At 38.2% G+C, this 20054-nt stretch overlaps 1 protein-coding gene across 5 annotated transcripts in view; it reads right to left on the minus strand.

Moving 5' to 3' along the window:
- Pcdh15 (protocadherin related 15) overlaps positions 1-20054 on the minus strand; it is a 678164-nt gene that overhangs the window by 73175 nt on the left and 584935 nt on the right. For all 5 annotated transcript variants that reach the window (XM_027394186.2, XM_027394188.2, XM_027394187.2 and 2 more), the window contains one exon: positions 1994-2121. In XM_027394186.2, coding sequence (XP_027249987.1) covers positions 1994-2121 — 128 coding nt within the window. The remainder of the gene's footprint in view (positions 1-1993; positions 2122-20054) is intronic.

The raw sequence follows: 20054 nt of genomic DNA on the forward strand, positions 1-20054 counted from the left end.
ACTCCACCAGGTCTGTCCATCAGTGTATCTCTAGACTCTGTTCAGTCATTTCATTCCTGGGTTTCTGCAGTCAAATGCTCTACCCCTGAGCTATACCCCCATTCCTAGGTTTCTGATCATTGCAGGGTCATGCCTCACCACCAAACCCTGATTCCCATGAAGCACTCGGTCTCTAATCAATGTTTCCCCCCAAAACTCTAATGTCACCCTTCTCTAGACCCCCATCCCCAGAACTCACAGGCTCTGGAGTGTTTATTCTCCCCTCTTAGTATTGCTTTTACACCTGATTGTTGACTTGGCTGAGATTTCTTTTGTTACTGAAGGTGTTTGGTAGGTTATGAAAGCTGATGGAAGCATAAAACTAATCACAGAGTTCCTGCTAATGGGAAAGAAAGACAACTTTTAATGAGCAGAGCTTAAGGGATGCCAAAGCAGAGCTTGCCAGGGGTAAAAATGAGTCTATATATTTAGTGTATAGCTGTTAAAATGGTTGTTAAGGTAATCTCAGAAAAATAACTATAACTGATAATCTACAATAAACTAAGAATCTAACGCTTACCTTAATAAGAAAAAGCATTAAAAATTCTATTGTGCAGTTAATAATACAACTGAAAGTATTTGAGAGCAGTTAAAATATCTCTAGATATGCTTGTGGATATTAGAAAAAATGGAAAGCTTCAATCTGAAATGAGCATTTTGTAAATTATAGAAGTGGTTTGCCATTTTTTTCTGAATGTTAAGGGATTTTTAAAAAGAAAACTTTAGTAAAGTACCAAATTAGCAGTATTTATGAGTATTATCTTTTGCTAATTTAGGCATCACTTGAAATTTGAAAAGTTACTGTAAGAAGGCAATCATTTTCATCATAAATTGATGGTTTCCATATCTGTCACTAGAAATTTCATTTTGAGGCTCTGTGGAGTTATTCTTAAGTGGTCTTAATGGAGGCATGAACACTCATTAAGAGGCCTGTCATGATGGCTTAGCAGGTAAAGGTGCTTGCAGTTCAAACCTGACAACCTAAGTTCAAGCTCCCAAACCCAGAAAAAGGAGGAAGGAAAAACTGACTTCAGAAATACGATCTCTGATCTTCCTGAATATGATGTAACCCCATCACAGCATCAAGTACACAATATCCAACAATAAACAAACAAACAAACAAAATTAAATATATGGTGGGGAAAGCACTGTAACATTTTATGTGGAATATCATAAGTAATTTGACCTGATTTTTAATAAAAAAATGTGCTAAGTTGCTCCATGTTCACCTCATATAAATAGTCTGTGTTGAGTTTGGGTAATTAAATTTATATGTTTGTACCCTGTTTGAATGTGAAATGTTCCCCACAGGTTTGTGTGTTTGAAGATTTGGTTCCCAGAGGGAGGAGCCTTTTGGGAGGTTATGGAATCTTTAGGACGTAGAGACCTCCTGGAGGAAGTATGTAACTGGGGTGGGCTTTGAGATGTTATAACTTGGTCCCACTTCTGTCTTCTTAATGGTTCTGAACTGCTGATGCAATGCATTGGTGGAACTTCTTTTCCTGCTGCCAAGACTTCCCCATCACAATGGATTTATCTTCCCTGGAACTGATATCCAAAATAACCCATTTTCCTTATGTGGCTTTCATCAGGTTGCTGTTTATCCAGCAACAGAAATAACACTAATGCAATCTCTAGTTTAAGAACTTCGAGTTTTTAGCTGGACGGTGGTGGCACATGCCTTTCATCCTAGCACTCTGGAAACGGAGACAGGTGGATCTCTCTGAGTTCAAGGCCAGCCTGGTCTACAGAGCTGGTTCCAGCACAGCGGCTACACAAAGAAACCCTGTCTCAGTAACAAAACAGAACAAAACCCCAAGAAACAACAAGAATTTTGTGTTTTTAGCCTGTGTATTAATGTCATTAACACAAATGACGAGGCTATAGCAGATCTGCAAAACCCACAGCTCTTTGCTTTTAATGTCATTTGGTATCAGGATTTCTTTTCTCATACCTTCACTCTGAGCACAGACGCAAACATCCTTGCATCTTCAGACACACCGCCAATGTAGAATTTCTTCTGAAAAACTGGGGGGTGATCGTTTTCATCCTGAATCTCAATGTAAACTTTAGCTGTATTGCCTGGAAAACAAGATAAATTTTTGTTGGTGCTTTTTCATTAGAACAAAATTACTGGAGTAATATTTATCGTACTTTAAAATAAAGGGATGCATGTAATTTGCTAGAAGGTCATTCCTATGTGATGCCTAATTCTAGGTCAAGGGGAGATGGATAAGAAAGTTACTGGAATATTAAAATTTACTTTTTTATTTTTGAGGGGCTAGACATTGAATCTATGCTTGTGGGTGCTAAGCAAATGTTCTTTCAAGCTGCCACCATTTAAACTGAAATGCCATAGTATTTTACTTTCCACTTTAAATTATTTTCCCTTTTGTAAAAGTAATTAATGTGCCATGTAAATATTTCTTTTATGGTGTTACTGGACACTGGCTTACTGAAAACTAGTTGGCATATATTATACGCTACATTGTTCTATATGGTTTCTATATTTGACTAAGTAATATCTGGATAATTAAAAATTTCACTTGTGCATTTGTTAACACAATGCATACATACATGCACACTCATACATAAATAATAAATTTAAGATAAAATTCTCTCTTGTTGCTACTGAATATCTCTTGTTACAGTGGCCTGGATCAGCTCATGAGGGTTTTGAGGTAAGAAGGCTTATGAACAACTCAAAACACAAGCTATAACTTGAAGAAGGGACAGACGATGCTATGGGTTGGGTGTGAGTGTCTCCTAAGGTTTCTCATGATGGAGATTTGGTTCCCTTTGGGGCTGCATGCTATGGGCAGGTGGGAATGTGTCCATGATGGCAGCATCATGCTGTAATGTCAGAAGGTCAGGTATCCCTGGGCTTCCGGGACCTGGGAGAGAGAGAAAGGAGCAATGCTGAGCCACCTCCCTCCCCATTTTATTCTCATTTCCCAATTTACCCATGACATTTTGATTTGTTTTCAATCTGTTGCAAGAGGGAAGACTGTTAGAATTCAAGACCCCTTAACCATTTTTTAAAAAATAATGTATTTTTTAATGCTTTTAAATTTTATACATATATAGTATATATGTAAAGATGTATACATATATGCATTTTGGTGCAATTAGCTGACAGCTGCCGACAAAAACTCTAAATAATTTAAAACTACAGGTAGCTACTGAATTCCATTGGCCTGTGTGTGTGTGTGTGTGTGTGTGTGTGTGTGTGTGTGTGTGTGTGTGTGCGCGCGCGCATGAGCACATGCATCTGTCTGCCTGCTTGCCTGCCTGCCTGTCTGTCTATGAAGGTAAGTTCAGATGCTCAGCTCCCACACTGCTGCTGGATGAAAGTATCAGACAGCGAACAGCAATATTTAGAACTCAGCAGTTGGTGCTGGTTCCCTTCCCTCTCACAAACCCACTTATCCTTCAGCACACACCAGGAATTATAATCATTGTCATAATTCAGGATTGAAAGTATAAATTACATGCAGAATTTCCCAAAGGCTTACAAACACTTTATTATAATTTATGTGCACCTTGGTCTCTCTGCATGTATGTGTACATGCATGGGCTTGTGTATACCATAGGAGAAGTGCTCATTAGCAACCAAGACAATTTGTTTAAAAAAACTATGGTAGTGCTCCTGTTAATTCTTAAAATAGACCCGAGGTTGGTACATGTACATAACTTTTATACCCTAGTTTCAGGTATAAAACTAAGCATTAAATACTGCTTCAAGGATCCATCAACCTTAACAATTCAATTCATAGCGATGGGAAAACGGGTTTTAACCTATGAGGGGAATTTAAATTGTGGCATTTAGGGATTATTGTATTAACTCACTTTAGATTAAGTTCATCTTTGTCTTAGTTAGGTTTCAATTGCTATGATAAAACACCATGACCAAAAGTACCTCGGTGAAGAAAGGGTTTAATTGGCACAGGCTTCCGCATGACTGCCCACCACTGAGGGAAGTCAGGATGAGAACTAAACAGGGCAAGAACCTGCAGGCAGGAGCTGAGGTAGAATCCATTGAGGATCACTTCTTTCTGGCTTGCCCCTCATGGTTTGCTCAGCCTGCTTTCTTATACACCTCAGGGCTACCAGCACAGGGCTGGTACTGTTGGACCCAAAAGTGAAGTCCAACTCTGGGAGACACACCCCACAGAGTCACTCACAGGACACAAGTTCAATGCAAAAGCAAAAGGATTTTATTCCAAAGCGTTGGGGTCATTCCCTGGGAAGAGAACAGCCCCGAGTTTCCAAAGCAGGCAGTTCTTATGTCTTTTGGTCACTAGGCAGGAGTGTGACAACATATTGATTGGCTATAACATACATGAGTCATTTTCTGATTGGTTGGGAACTGAAGTTACAATTTTGCCCATGAGGGGTTTGGAATGTTATTTTGGTTTTTACACATGCAAGGGCATGGGACATCTAGTAGTTTTTCTGGGAACAGAATGACTTATACTTATTTTCAAAACTTGGATGCTTTGGAGCAGGGTAACCCATAACAATTTTTAGAAACCAGATAGTTGTTGAAGATAATAGACACTAGTTATAATAACAATTTCCAGAGACTGGTCATCATGACCGGCCATTTCATATGTTCTTTGTCCCAGAGGTGTGTGTGCCCAGAATGATTTTTAAATACATGCTGGTGGGTATCAGGCTAGGCTTGACTTGGGGTCTTTCAGTACCATGCTTTTTTATATGTCCCAGGACCATCAGCACAGGGCTTGTACCATGTTTTCTCATATACCCCAAGACCACCAGCTCAGGAATGGTACCATGCTTTTGTATATAATCACACGACCACCAGCACAGGTTTGCTACCATGCTCAGTATGCTGGCATCTCCCTTATGAATCATTGATAGAAAAATGGTCTAGACACTTGCCTGCAGCCTAATATTATGGAGCATGTTTTCAGTTAAGAGTCCTCTTTTCCAAGCATGTCCGTGTTTGTGCCAAGTCGACAAAACCCAACCAGCACATAATACACCTTGTCAATTTGACAAGCAAACATAATAAATGAAAACTGTTAAATCATAAGCTTTCATTTCTGGTATACCTCTACATGTCATATTAATACAAATATTATAATAAAAATATTTCAACTCGTCAAAGTTCCAGTCTTTAAAATTTAAACAATTTAAAAGCTCAGTTTCAAATATCCAAACTCTCAATCTAACATTGTACCTCAAAACCTCCATCGTCTCTCTAAAATTCTAAAATATCTTAACTGGGGGATTCTGTAAAATAAAAAAGTAAGTTACACACCTTTTTTTTTCTTTTTACTTCAAGAGGGAAAACTAGGGCACAGTCAATCAAATAAAAACAAAACTGAACTTCGGAGGTGTAAATAACTTGATGTCCTATGTCTAGGCTCCAGAAGACAGCTACATCATGATGCTGAGTTTCCGTTTGCTGGTTTTTTGTTTTATTAGCTCTTTTTTTAAAAATGCCATCTCCAGAGTCCATGGAGACATTTGTTTATTTGTCTTAATTCCATTCACTTAAATTCTCATAAGCTGGAACATTTTTCTTTACAACTAAGTTGAGTGTGTGTCTTCTAGAAACTTAATAAAGACAATTATCTTTACTAGTTGATGAATCCCCTGGCACCTGGCTGTGAAGACTTCAGGAAATTTGGGGAAATCAGAGCTCTTTGTTCCTTTTTTGTTACCAAATCACTGACATGGTTTGAAAACCCAGTGATACCAAAGGGAGGAAACGCTTTAATCCGGAAACATTTAAAGGCATTCATTCATCTAGTTCTGACACTTTCTAGTCTGTTCACAGTCACCTGTGCTCACCACTTCAATGTCATAGAACTTTGGGGAGATTTCTAATTACTAGCATTTAGTTTTAAAGAAATTAGTAAATATACAAGATTCCGTAGTAATAATCATGCAAACTAAAAACAACCAGTCATGCTCAGATTTAAGTATATGTAGGATATTTCACAAAACACATAAAAATTACTTTATGAATTGTGATTCAATATAATTTGCCAACTAATTTTGGAATTTATGTTTACAACCTTATGCAAAACTATGGCTAAAGCACAGTTATGAAAGAAGCAGTTTTCTAATTGTGTGATTTATATTTGGAATAAAATTAACTTTATATTTTTGTACTATAAAATAAACTAAGTCCACTCCTTCCTTTTTCTTCTGATTTTTGATAGATGATAGGTATCCTTCAATTAAATGTATAGACCCCTAAACAATTTTTCTCTATATACAACTTTTCAACTAATTTTATTACATTTAATTATTAGAATTCTTTGATTTCCACCACAATTAGATTCTTACAGGTGGGAAGTCTGCCTTGGTGACCTATTAGTGCTATAATACCTTAATTTACTAGTAATTTTTCCAGGGCTACTGCCCCTTTTCCTGAAGACATTATTCTAATTGCTTTATTTCCTGAATAAAGTAGTTAACGTAACTGTTTGTCTGAATGAGAATGGCTCATAGGCTAGCATGTTTGAATAGCTGGTCTCCAGTTGGTGGCACTGTTTGGGGATGTTTAGAAGCCAGGGCCTTGCTGGAGGAAACATGTCACAGAGGGCAGGGCTTTGAGATTTCAAAGGCATGTATGTGCCTTTCCCGGTTTACTCTATTGTCTGCTTGAAGTTCAAGTTGTGAACTCTCAGCTTCTATTTACTTGCCATGTTGGTCAGCTGCCATGAATCCCCACCATGATGCTGAGGGACTCCTATGCCTCAGAAACTGTCTTCTCAAATAAACCCTTCCTTCTATAAATTTGCCTTGGTCATGGTATTTTATCCCAGCAACAGAAAAGACAGAAGTCTGTGCCAGAAAGTGGGATATTGTAGTAGGTCTGACCATGCTGTTTTTACAGGAAGATAGAGCCCTTTGAACTTTGGACTTGAAGAGCAGATGAATACTTAGTGAAGCTTAATGGGCCCTTCTCATAGGGACTTGGAAGACAGAAGTTCTAAAAGCAATGTGGTATCATGGAGACCCAATTCAAGAGGTTTCAGTGGAGAACAATCTAGGCAACTGGCCTAGAGATTCTTGTGATATTTTGGTAAAGAATGCAGCCGCTTTCTGTCCATGTCCTAAGAACTCACCTTGGGCTAAATTAAAAATTAATGGACTAACTTCCTTGGTAGAAGAGATTTCAACATAGCTTAATATTAACTTTGTTGTGTGGATATTATTAATCACTCTCTTATGCTCTGGGAAAACAGCGAAGTCAGTAGGGCTTATGGTTAGGGTGAAATCAGAATAACCCCTTTGGTATTCAAAGAAAGAGAAGAGTTACATGGTATTGGCTATAGGGGGTTGCTTAATTTTCTAACAGATAACTGATGATGACATTGCCATTAGTGCATCAGAGGTACTGCTCAGTTTGGTGTCTGAAGCCTGAGGAACAGCCCTGAAGACCCTCCCTTAGATAAAACCAGCTCCTTGCCCTTGCCAGAGAAACGAATGCAGAAAGTGTTATAGAGAGGAAAAATTGGTTCTTCAATTAGAGTAGAAATAGGACAGATTTTAGATTTAGGTGTGGGTTATTTAGAGAGGAGGGAGGGATTTTAAATGTCTTCACAGTGTGTGTGTGTGTGTGTGTGTGTGTGTGTGTGTGTGTGTGTGTGTGTGATTTAAAAAAGAGGGAGGGATTTTAAATGTTTGCACAGAGTAGTGTGTTTGTATGTATGTGTGTGTGCTATTTAAAGAAGAGGGAGGGATTTTAAATGTCTTCACAGTGTGTGTGTTATTTAAAGAAGAGGGAGAGATTTTAAATGTCTTCACAATGTGTGTGTGTGTTATTTAGAGAAGAGGGATTTTAAATATCTTCACAGTGTGTGTGTGTGTGTGTGTGTGTGTGTGTGTGTGTGTGTGTGTGTGTGTGTGTTATTTAGAGAAGAGGGATTTTAAATGTCTTCCCAGTGTGTAAATTCGTATGAGTGTGTTTCTAAGATTTCTGTAACTGCACCGCTCAAAAGATGTAATTAACCAGTTTCAATGATTAATGAAAGCTTAAAAATACATACAAAAACATAAGGGCACTGACTTGTTTCTCTTAAAGAATTTCATTGTTGTAAATATTGTGTGTTCTGGTTTTGGCTTGAGAGAAGAGTCCTAATATAGATAAACTCAAGCATCATGGATATTTTGGCCCCAAGTATTATTCATCTATTGTTTTTGCATCCTTGTTCGATTCTTAGGAAAGTGGACATATTTTCCCTTGCCAGTCTTCATTGACTTTGTCAGCTATCCAGTTCTGGCTTCTCAGACAGTGGGACGTGCAACTAGACGCTGAGTGAGAAGCCATTTCCCTGAGCCAACATTTTCATTCTATCTATCCATTCAAAATAGCTCAGCAGACTCTGTTGTCTTCTTTCCTTATGATCCTTTCCCTTCTTTCTTTTTATTCTTTAGACAAAAAAAAACAGAGACTTATATACCGGAGACACCGCACCTCGTTTACCCAGTGTGGGTTATGTGTGCAGCTGGTGTCTAAGGGGCAGCGGTCACCATTCACCTAGAAAGAAATTGATAAGGAATTCATAAGGAACATGCCATGTGTCTGACGGAAGAATACAGAGTAAATGTTGGTCAATAGTGAAAGATCAAAGTGTTTCCCTGTGTGGGGAATCACCGGGATGCCTTCATTTGGATGCTTTTACTTGTGGGCACACAGCATGCATTGTGCCTTGATTTCCATACCTATGTTGGCGGTAAGGACTGTGTTTCTTGTTTTCCCCAGCCAACTCTGGGGTTTGATTATTTTAAGGCAGAAGCTTGGTAATCACTCTGATTTAAGTCAAGTTGCTTTAAATTTCCTTGAATGTTTGCAAAAATCCCATTCCTCCCTATGTTGTATCATTAATGTAAGACGGATTTCAAGCACACGGTGAATAAAGATAAAATAAAATGAGAGAAGTGTTGATAAAATGGATCAGAAATTAATAGAAAGACATGCTATTCGGTAGTCTCAAGGCAGTGTGAGAGTCACAGTGAGTTATGGAGCTGAAAAGGTGGCCAGGGTTAGCTCACACAGGCTGCCCCTACAGAGTATTTGGAAATATACTACTCTGTAGAATAAGATGAGAAAGCCACTGGTCCTTAGTTCTCAGCATTTCTCTGTGGGTTTATACTCCACTGTGTCTTTTGTGGTACTTGTTTTCAGTAGCCAGACAGCAAAACAAGGTTGAATATTTCAAAGTTTATTTTAATAGTTTTCTAATCTGGCTTTGATGTTGATTTAATTAACCTTTGCATGATTTTAATTGCTTGTATCTAAAACATGCATTTTATGTATGTTTGACTGAAAGGTTAATCACTGAGTTAAGGTGAAGAAATGAACACAACTGCTTGCCTTCGACCTAGACATTCAGATTACTATACTATACTATACAGTACTGCAGTTTAGCTAGGTTTTCTGTGACAACACTGATGACTTCAGCTCTGATATTGAGGACATAATTAAATGAGTAATATCCTAGATAGTAATTATGGATTTGTGTTCATATTAGCATTTTTTTCCTCTTTGGAAAATTATAAAATTACATTGCATTAAGTGTGAGTCTCCTATATTAATGGTTACCTTTTTTTGTTTTTCTAATCTATTATCAATTTATCCATCATCCACGTATCTAATCTATATATCTCCAATCTATTATCTGTACACCATTTGTCTATTATCTATGTCTGTCTCTATTATCAACCTACCTATGTATATATCGACTACCAATCTATCATATATCTATCTAGAAGATACATTTCATACAGTTTTATAGCAAATTACCATAAAATTGGTGTCAAAGACATTAACTTATGACTTTAAGTAACAAAACATATTTTGTTTTATAGTCTGTCTGTCTAGTCTCTCCCTAGAATGGCTGAGATATAGGCAGCATTGAATCCCACTTGGGAAGCCTCAGGTAGGGCTGTATCTTTTATTAAACATATGGTATGCAAGGATCACAGTTCTTAAATTAATCTGCCAGTGTCTTACTTTGTCAGCTTTGAGAGGTTGTGTGTTCTTTGCTTCCCAACACTTTTCTTCCTTTAAATCTAGAATAGTTAGAGACTTTCTAGTGTTGTTTTGCCAACACAGATCATCTTTGTTCTTTGTCTCACTTACTAAGACCTTTGTACATGTGTTAACCCCCAGATATTGTATATCTAGCTCTGCTTCTGTCATCCACCAAAACTGAGAAGTCCCTGGAGTTCAAACCTTCATGAAGTTCGGAGATTTGGACACAGAGATCTTTTGGGAATGGGAGGCCACCACTCTGTCTACAATGGCCTTAATGTTTGTATGTAAATTATAGGATACAGGTTTACCAAACAGAAAGGGTGTTCCCAAATAACAAAGTTAGTGAAAGTAAAATGACTTTCCAATACACATGTTTGTATTTTGAACCTTTTATTTATGCATGAACATGACCATGGACAGTGACTATTATTAATGTTTATACCAACCTTGGGAACTTAGGGGGTTAAATGCTTTCTAAGAGCTATTTCCATTTAATTCTGTAATAAAATCTTAAGGACCATTGATTGTCTTTGTTTTATCAATGAAGATAATGGGGCTTGAAGAAATGAAACATGTTCAAAATTATACAACTAGAAGAGCCAGAAATAGCACTTAAGCCCAAACATCTGATAGCATATACAAACTAATTCCATTATGCCCTCAGCTAAATCATTTTAAAATCTATGAGAATATTTGAAACTCTCTAAGCATTGTAATTCAGAAAGAATGTGGCACAGGAATTTTTGTTAGGAGGTGTTTAAAAATTATTTTTATTTACATAGGTACCAGACATGTTAGTTTTCTTCCGTATCAGAAAATGTGAGAAATATTATCTCACATACTTTTGGGGCTGAAAACAGAACAATGAAATGGAATTCAGGAACTGAAATTTACTTTAAAACTGCTTCAGAAAATAGATGAGCTAGTTGAGATGAACATGGTTTTTGGGTGAGAGTGTGTCTATGCAGACACCCCTTGACCTCACTTCAATAAACAGGAAATGATTTATACACAAAATGAATGAACATTGAGGTCTCCCATCCCATGCACTGAAATAAGCTGCCAACTATACTTGTAAAAGGAATCAGATTTTCAGTAACATAGCATGAGACTAAATTATGATACACCTCCAAGGAAAATTATGACAATTATTAAGTCATCAAAATGATGTTTCTAAAAAATGACATAAAATATTTTGGATATTATAATAAAAGAAAAGAAACAGTTCCAGATTTTAAAAAGAGTATACATGATGAAAATTGTGTTTGAATGCCTGTACCTACAGTAAGATAGTTGAGGAGAAAAAAAATATCAAGGTTTAAAAGAACAAATATGTGGAAATGTAAATTGAATTTCTTTTTATACACATTTTATGATTTTATATTACAAAAGACACCACTTCTCTAGCTAAAATAAATCAATGTTAATGAGTAAAAGGATATTTAATACCCAAGTTATAAAACATGATGTTATCTCTCACACACAAATCCTGAAGTGCACTTGACCAAGGCCATTATATGTATTTTCTACTATATACTATGCAAAGAGGAGATGTGGTATGAATATTTGCTTTTTCCACATGAATAAACTCAGGATAAAGACCTACATTTTCCCCTATGAAGTAAAAATATGAATTTGTGATTTGCTGTTTCACCTGTTTGTAAGAAGATATTTCCAACTTATATATGACTTACTTGGTGAGACTTAACCAAAAGGAATAACTAAACAGAACAATGACTGAGCAAAACACAATCTAATTATTCTTTAATATGTTTATTTCCTTTTAGTTCATTAATCATTGGTGCACAACATATTAAATAATTAAATTTTACAGAAAATTTAAGATGAAGCAATGCACTTGCAACTATTCAGTGTAATGAGCATGCTAAATTTAGCCTTTGGAAAGTACATAATGAATACCTGTTAGCATTTCACAGTTCTTGCACTAGGTCATTACCTCAAAGCATTACTTCCATCCACTCATAAACCACTTATTAGAAAAAAACATGTTTGAAGCAACACAACTTCATAAATTAGTTCAGTTATTCACTCGCTAATAATTTTAGGCATCTCAGTAAAAATGAAAAATAAAATTATAATAGAAAGTAAAATGCTAGTAGTAGAACCTTCAAAAATTATCCCATTCCTTCACACTGCCCCCCACACTGCTAAACCAAGCATTACCTCAAATATATCAGTGCTCTAATTTATTTTTGAAAAAGTGAAATAATTATTTTTCCTGGCCAGTCTCCTTTCATCTTTCATTTTTATCCTAGACTTTTATCATTGTGCCCACATACCCACCCCATTGGTTACCTCCATATCTCATGGGCTGCGAGCATCCACGCCAACCATGGTCAAGGGGACACACAGCAACATCAGCCAACCAGATTCTGTCCTCAACAGATGCTGCCATAAAGTCATTGCCCCAGTTGCCTTGATGGCATAGTTGCAAAAAGAATATTAATTTCTAATACCATGTGTTTCTCAAGCATTTGTCTTTCCTTAGATCCAATTTTACTCCTTCCTTGATTGTTTGAACCTTAGAGGGTTCTCATGATAAATTCTTAGCATGAGTCAGTCTGACCATGAGTGGCTTCCATCATTTTTAACTATGGATTCTTTCCAGGAAAAATTGAGCATAATAAAAATATCATGCTTAAAATTCTCAAACATCTAATGAGATAGAAACATTTTATCCCCAAAGGAAGCTGTGAAAACTTTAGAAAATTTAATAAATGTTGAAGCGTGGTAGGCCTATCTGATACCAAAGATAGGGATGTGCTAATACAGATTTTTTAAAAAATAATATTTCTTCTTTGTTTGCTTTATTGATATATTTAGTCTCCTTCCTGGAATGTGGGTACAGTGTATGAGCAAAGCTGAACCACTGGTCTGGATAGCATTCTTGCCATCCTATGTTTTAATAAAATAGGCACACAGCTCTGTGTGTTAAACAGCCAAGATGGAAAATACATGCTGTAAGTAAATAACCAGCAATACACTTTCCAAATTGAGAGTGACAGCATTTAGAATAATGATTTCCTTTGAACTGCTTGTCTGTAATTATTTTTTAAAGATATTACGTAGGGAGTTAATTCTCTACAAGTTTCCACAAGAGATGAAAACAGGAGCAAGATTGATTAATGGAGTTTATCAAAATTTCTAGGAATAAAAGCATGAATTAGGTTTGGAAGAACTGACTGCTAGACTTGCATTCTAAATAATGATTAAAAAGAATGGCAAACTAAATTTATGTTTATTGTTTCTGGGTCATAAAATTTTCAGAAACACTGCTAGAGCTTAAATCATATATTGACCTTCACACAGTGACAGTGTTTGATTTCAATACCCCACTCTCACCAATAGACAGCTAATCCAGACAAAAAACTACACAGAGAAATGCTGGTACTAACTGATGTGATATATCAAATGGACCCAACAGAACATTTCACTCAAATACAAAAGAAGATAACTTCTTCTCAGTAACCAAATGGAACTTCCTCCAAAATACTCAACTTTATATGGAAAAACAAAAAATCCAGGATAGCCAAAACAATGCTGTACAATAAAGGATCTTCTGGTGGCATTACCATCCCTGACTTCAAGTTCTATTATAGAGCCATAGTTCTGAAAACAGCTTGGCATTGGCACAAAAAATAGACAGATAGACCAAAGGAATCGAATTGAAAACCCTGATATTAATCCACACACCTACGAACACCTTATTTTTGACAAAGATGCTAAATCTATACAACGGAAAAAAAGATAGCATCTTCAACAATGGTGCTGGCACAACTGGATTCAGACATGCAGAAGATTGCAGATAGATCCATATCTGTCACCATGCACAAAATTTTAGTGCAAATGGATCAAAGATATCAACATAAATCCAACTACACTGAACCTTCTAGGAGAGAAAGTGGGTGATACCATTGAACGAATAGGCTCAGGAGACCGCTTCCTGAACATAACACCAGTAGCACAGACATTGAGATCTACAATTAATAAATGGAACCTCTTGAAACTAAGAAGCTTCTGTAAGGCAAAGGACACAGTCAGTAAGACAAAACATCAGCCCACAGAATGGGAAAAGATCTTCACCACCCCCACATCTGACAGAAGGCTGATCTCCAAAATGTACAATGAACTCAAGAAGCTAGCCACCAAAACACCAATCAATGAAATTAAAAAGTGGGGTGCAGAACTAAATAGAGAATTCTCAATGGAATCTAAAATGGCTGAAAGACACTTAAGAAAGTACTCAAAATCCTTAGCCATCAGAGAAATGCAGTTCAAAACAACTCTGATATGCCATCTTACAATGGCCAGAACAGCTAAAATCAAAAACACCAATGACAGTCTATGCTGGAGAGGATGTGGAGAAAAAGGAACACTCCTCCATTGCTGGTGGGAGTGAAAACTTGTGCAACCACTTTGTAAATCAGTATGGTGGTTTCTCAGGAAAATGGGAATCAGTCTACCTCAAAACCCAGCAATTCCTCTCTTGGGCATATACCCAAATAATGCACACTCATACAATAAGGAAATATGTTCAACCATGTTCATAGCAGGGTTGTTTGCAATAGCCAGAACCTGAAAGCAGCCTAGATGCCCCTCAACTGAAGAATGGATACAGAAAATGTGGTACATTTACACAATGGAGTACTACTCAGTGGAAAAAAAGCAATGAAATCTTGAAATTTGCAGGCAAATGGATGGAACTAGAAGAAACCATTCTGAGTAAGGTAACCCACTCACAAAAAGACAAACATGGTATGTACTCACTCATATATGAATTTTAGACATACAACAAAGGATTACCAGCCTACAATCCTCATCACCAAAGGAACCAGGAAATAAGAAGGACTCTAAGAGAAAAAAGCATGGTCCGCGGAGAATGGGAAGGACCAGGATCTCCTAAGCTAGTTGTGAGCATGAGAGTAGGGGAGAGGGAGCTGGCAGAATTAGAGGAGAGGAAGAGGAGGGAAGAGGAAGAAATGGAGGACCAGAAAGGTTGAGTCAGGGGAAGTATAGAGGAGAGCAGGATGAGAGATATCATAACAGATGGAGCCATTATAATTCTGAGGAGTGATCTGGAACTAGGGAGACTTCTGGAGATCTACAAAGATGACACCAACTGACAATCTAGGCAATGGTGGAGAGGCTACCCTAAATGTCCTTCCCCTATAATGAGACTGATGACTACTTTATATGCCATCCTAGAGCCTTCATTCAGTGGCTGATGGAAGCAGGGCAGACACCCACAGCTATATACTGAACTGAACTCTGGAACCCAGTTGCAGAGAGGGAGGAATGAAGATCAAAGGGGTCTGGAACAGGCTGGTGAAACCCACAGAAACAGCTGGCTTGAACAAAGGGAGCACATGGACCCCAGACTGCTGTCTGGGATGCCAGCATTGGACTGATTCAGACCCCCGAATCTGGATGTCAATGAGGAGGCTTTGGCAGTCTATTGGGCCCCTGGTGGTAGATCAGTATTTCTCCCTGGTGTAAGAAAGGACTTTGAGAGCCCATCCCACATGAAGGGATCCTCTCTGAGCCTGGACACATGGGGATGGCCTAGGCCTGGCCCAGGATGATGTGGTGGACTTTGGGCCCTACCTTTCCTGGGGAGTGGAGGGGAGGTGGGGTAGAGGGCTTGTGGAGGTTTGGGGGAGAGGGGAGGCAGAGGGAGAAGGGATTGACATATGAAGAAAACTTGTTCCTAATTTGAACTAATAATAAAAAAGAATTTAAAGATGTAATCAGATCATACTAATTGCTAACATTTATTATATACCATGCTCCACACACTGCCTGATACTATTTAATCTTTATTACAACTTTATTATGTGGATACCAAAATGGTCCCTTTCTGTAAGTAAGGAGATGCTAGATAGCTTTTTCACCCAGTCAGTGAATTTTGACTAACTATAGAAATGATCCCTGAAAGTATAGTCTTGTCAGTGAGTTTTGAAAGTAGGGTCTAAATCTGGTCCACCTGACTGCAAAGGCTGTATTTCCCATTGATCTTAGACAACTTTCATGGAAAGGCTGTCAGATGACTGCAGAAGTGTGGAGTTTCTATGGTTTACCCTATGTTTTATTACTTGTGAAGAATATTCTTGCCCAAGATCTTGTTCATTTTCATAAGATATTTACAGATGAGAAAAGTGGAGTTAAGTAACTTTCCAGAGGGAGGAGAGTCAGAATATCACCCTGGCCTTTGATTCCCATCTCAGCACCTGGTCTGTAATGCTGAAGTCAGATGTGCTGTGGGAAGGCTGGCAACCATCTTTGGCAAGTATCTTCAGTGTTGTGAGGTACCCATTTTTGTTTTGTTTTAGTTTTTAAAGTATCTGTTTACATTTCCAAACATAATATACCAATATTTTTGAATTATCAAAATATTAAAAAAATACATTAAAAATGGCCATCCTACCCAATCAATCTGATTCATTGCAATTTCCATCAGAATTCCAATACAGTCCTTCATTGATCTTGAAAGGACAATTTTCAGCTACATGTGTGTCTTACTTAGGATTTCTATTGCTGTGAAGAGCCATCATGACCACAGCAACTCTTACAAAGGAAAACATTTAATTGAGGTGGTAGCTTATAGTTTCAGAGGTTCAGTCTATTATTTTCATGGTGGGACATGGTGGCACACAGGCAGACATGGTGCTGGAGAAGTAGCTGAGAGTTGTATATCTTACAAGCAACAGGAACTGGTCTATCTCACTGAGAGTAGCTTGAGCATAGGAGACCTCAAAGGCTACACCAGAAGTGACACACTTCCTCCAAGACCACACCTACTCTAGAAAGGCTACCCCTCCTAATAACTCCCCTTGGGATTTGTCTTCCTTCAAACTACTGGACATCTGTTGTCATCAAATAAATCTTCCAGTACCAGGAGTAGGTTATGTCTAATTGAGTTGGTGGCCAAAAAGATCCAATGGGAACCCACAAACAACCCAAGCTGTTGCCAATACTACAGGTTGCTTTCCACAAATTGACAGCAAGGTCATATTGCTGAAGACTATATCTGCACAATACACTGAATGCAGAGAAGTCAAGATGGTGCCAACCTCGAGCCTTCAAGCCTATGGGCTGGTATTCTTGGTACAGAAGATACTGTGCACACTATCAAAGGAGAAATGTAAACACAAACTGGTTACAAACCCTATGATCTACAAGTGTGTCTTGCCTGCAAAATGTGCTAGTATAAAGCTGGCACAAAGCTTGTGGTAGTAACCAACCATCGCTGATTTGATTTAAGATCCATTTCACAAGATAGAACCTATACCTGCTCTATAGAACCTATAGAACCTTTATCCAAGCTCAGGGGCTTGGATGACCAAGAACCTGAGACTAGATAGCCCAGGGACCTGGGGGAAAACCAAATACTACTGTTCTACTATAGTGACAGCAATAGGATAGGAATCACTGATGTCCTGCTACACTCATAGATCAATGCCTTGCTGAGCCATCATCAGAGAATCTATCTTCCTTCTGCATTACATGGGAACAAATACAAAAAAAGCCACAACTGGACAATGTGTAGAGTATGAAAAACCTTTGAACATTCAGCCTTAAACAGTATGTCCTTTTCAAATCCCTCCCCTCATGGCCGAGGAAACCCTGGGAAGAGGAAGAAGAAAGAGTGTAATAGCAAGAGGGGGTGGAGGACACCAAGGAAACAAGGTCTTCTCAACATAATAGGACTGACACACATATGAACTACAAAGACTGAGGCAGCATGCACAGGGTCTGCATAGAGTCCGCACCAGATAAGAGTGTAGATCTGAAAGGAGAATTGGACCAAAGCTCCCATCTGTAACCCAGAAGCTATCTCCAACAGATAACAATTTGCAAATGATAGTTTATTTTTCTCCACAGGAGGTTCACTGGGGAAACAAACTACTCTTCTTCTTTTTTATTCTTATCTCATATAGTATATCCTGACCATGGTTTCCCTTCCCTGATTCCTCCAGTTACCCCCTCTCACTCCACTCCCCCAAATATACCCCCATCCTGTCTCTCCTCAGAAAAGATCAGACTTCCCGAACATGGCATAACAAATGACAATAAGACCAGGCACATATCATCACATCAAGGCTGGACCAGGTGGCCCAGTAGGAGGAAAAGAGTCCCACAAGCAGGCAAAAGAGTCAGAGATATCCCCGACTCCCACTGTCAGGAATCCCACAAGAACACCAAGGTACTCAGCTACAACATAAATGCAGAGTTCCTAGATCTGACACCTACAGGTCCCTGATCTCTGTGAGGCCCCATGAGACCCAGTCAGTTGATTCTGTGGGTCCTGCACTTCATCAACTATGTTCATAGCAGCTTTACTCATAATATGCAGAAACACAATACAGAATAGATGGCCCTCCACCAAAGAATGGATAAAGAAAATAAATACCCCATTTATACAATGGAATATTTATTACTCAGCTGACATCATCAAATTTGCAAGCCAATGGATGGATCTTGAAAAACATTATTTTTGAGTAGGTAACCCAGACCAAGAAAGACAACCATGGCATGCACTCACTTATAAATGGATATTAGGAAAAGTGAAGGAGAGCCATGCTACAATCCACAGACCCTAAGAATCTGGGTAATAATGAGGGCTCAAGGAGAAATGCTCAGACTTCTCTGGGAAGTGGAAAGAGAAGAGAATTCATGGGTGGCCTGGGGCAGCTGAGGACAGGACAGAAGGGATCAAGTGAAAGGGAGGGAGAAAATACTAGGAGAAACAACTGGAATTGGGGGGAGTGTGGAGCATTTCGGGGTGACATGGAAACCTAGTGCACTGGAAACTCCATGGAATCTATGAGAATGGCCATAGCAAAGAATCCTAGTAATGGGGGTCGCAGCCTGAACCAGCCACCTTCTGCAACCAGGGAAGGACTCAAGTGGAGGGACTGGGACTACAACCCAGCCACAAAAACTTCCACCTACAGTTTGACCGGTGTTCTGGGACCGGAGCTTAGCAGAGACCAGGGAGACTTCATCCAGCAAATAATGGGAGTGGATGTTGAGTTCTACATTCAAACATTATGCCAAGTTCAGGGAGTCCTGAGGAGGAGGAAGGATTGGAGGAACCAGAGGGTAAGGGACATCACATAACTACTCTTAAGGGTAGGCTGGCCAAGAGAAAAGAAACTTCATGATATCTTTGGAGGTTCCTTGTCTCATAATGCTGTCTGAGGACTTTTCTTTTTTATCTTCTTTTATTTTTTAAATTTAATTTTCATATTTTAACCCTATAAGTACTTTTGCATATATTATGGTTTCTGGTTTTGTGATTTTTTTTGGTGTGTGTGTGTGTGTGTATGTGTGTCTATATTTGTTTCTTGTGCCTTAGGCTCTTTTCCTTCTGTTTGTTTGATTTGTCTTATTCCAATTTGTTTTTATTTTATCTGTTCTATCCTATTCTATTTTATTATTATCGCTTAGATACCTATTTTCTAATGAGAGACAGAAAGGGGCTGGGTCTCAATGAGAGGGGAGGTGGAGAGGAACTGGGAGGCACAGAGGGAAGGGAAACAATAATCAGAATATCTTATATGAACAACATCTATTTTCAATTTCAAAAGAACAGCAAGCTAAATAAATTTATGTTTATTATTTTAGAATCACAAAATTCTGTTTCTGAATTGAAATGATATGCAAATGCAATTGTATTAAAATACACACTTCATAAATTGTAAACATTAATGGAAATCAGGGAATGTTTAAAACTGAGTCAAAATTTAAGTTTTTCTATTTTCAAATTTTCATTTGCATATAAGCTTGTGTGTGTGTGTGGACAGGGGTCAGTGCCATCTCAGTGCACAAAAGGAGGTCAGAGGATACCTTGCCCTGTGTGTGTCTGGGAATTGCTGACAAGTGCCTTAATCTGCGGAGACAACTAACCTGCTCCCTTCCAAGACATTTAATACTTATTTGTCGATAACTATGTTGATGTGAGTCTCAG

The sequence above is a fragment of the Cricetulus griseus genome (genome assembly GCF_003668045.3).
Source record: "Cricetulus griseus strain 17A/GY chromosome 1 unlocalized genomic scaffold, alternate assembly CriGri-PICRH-1.0 chr1_0, whole genome shotgun sequence".
NCBI classification, from domain to species: domain Eukaryota; kingdom Metazoa; phylum Chordata; class Mammalia; order Rodentia; family Cricetidae; genus Cricetulus; species Cricetulus griseus.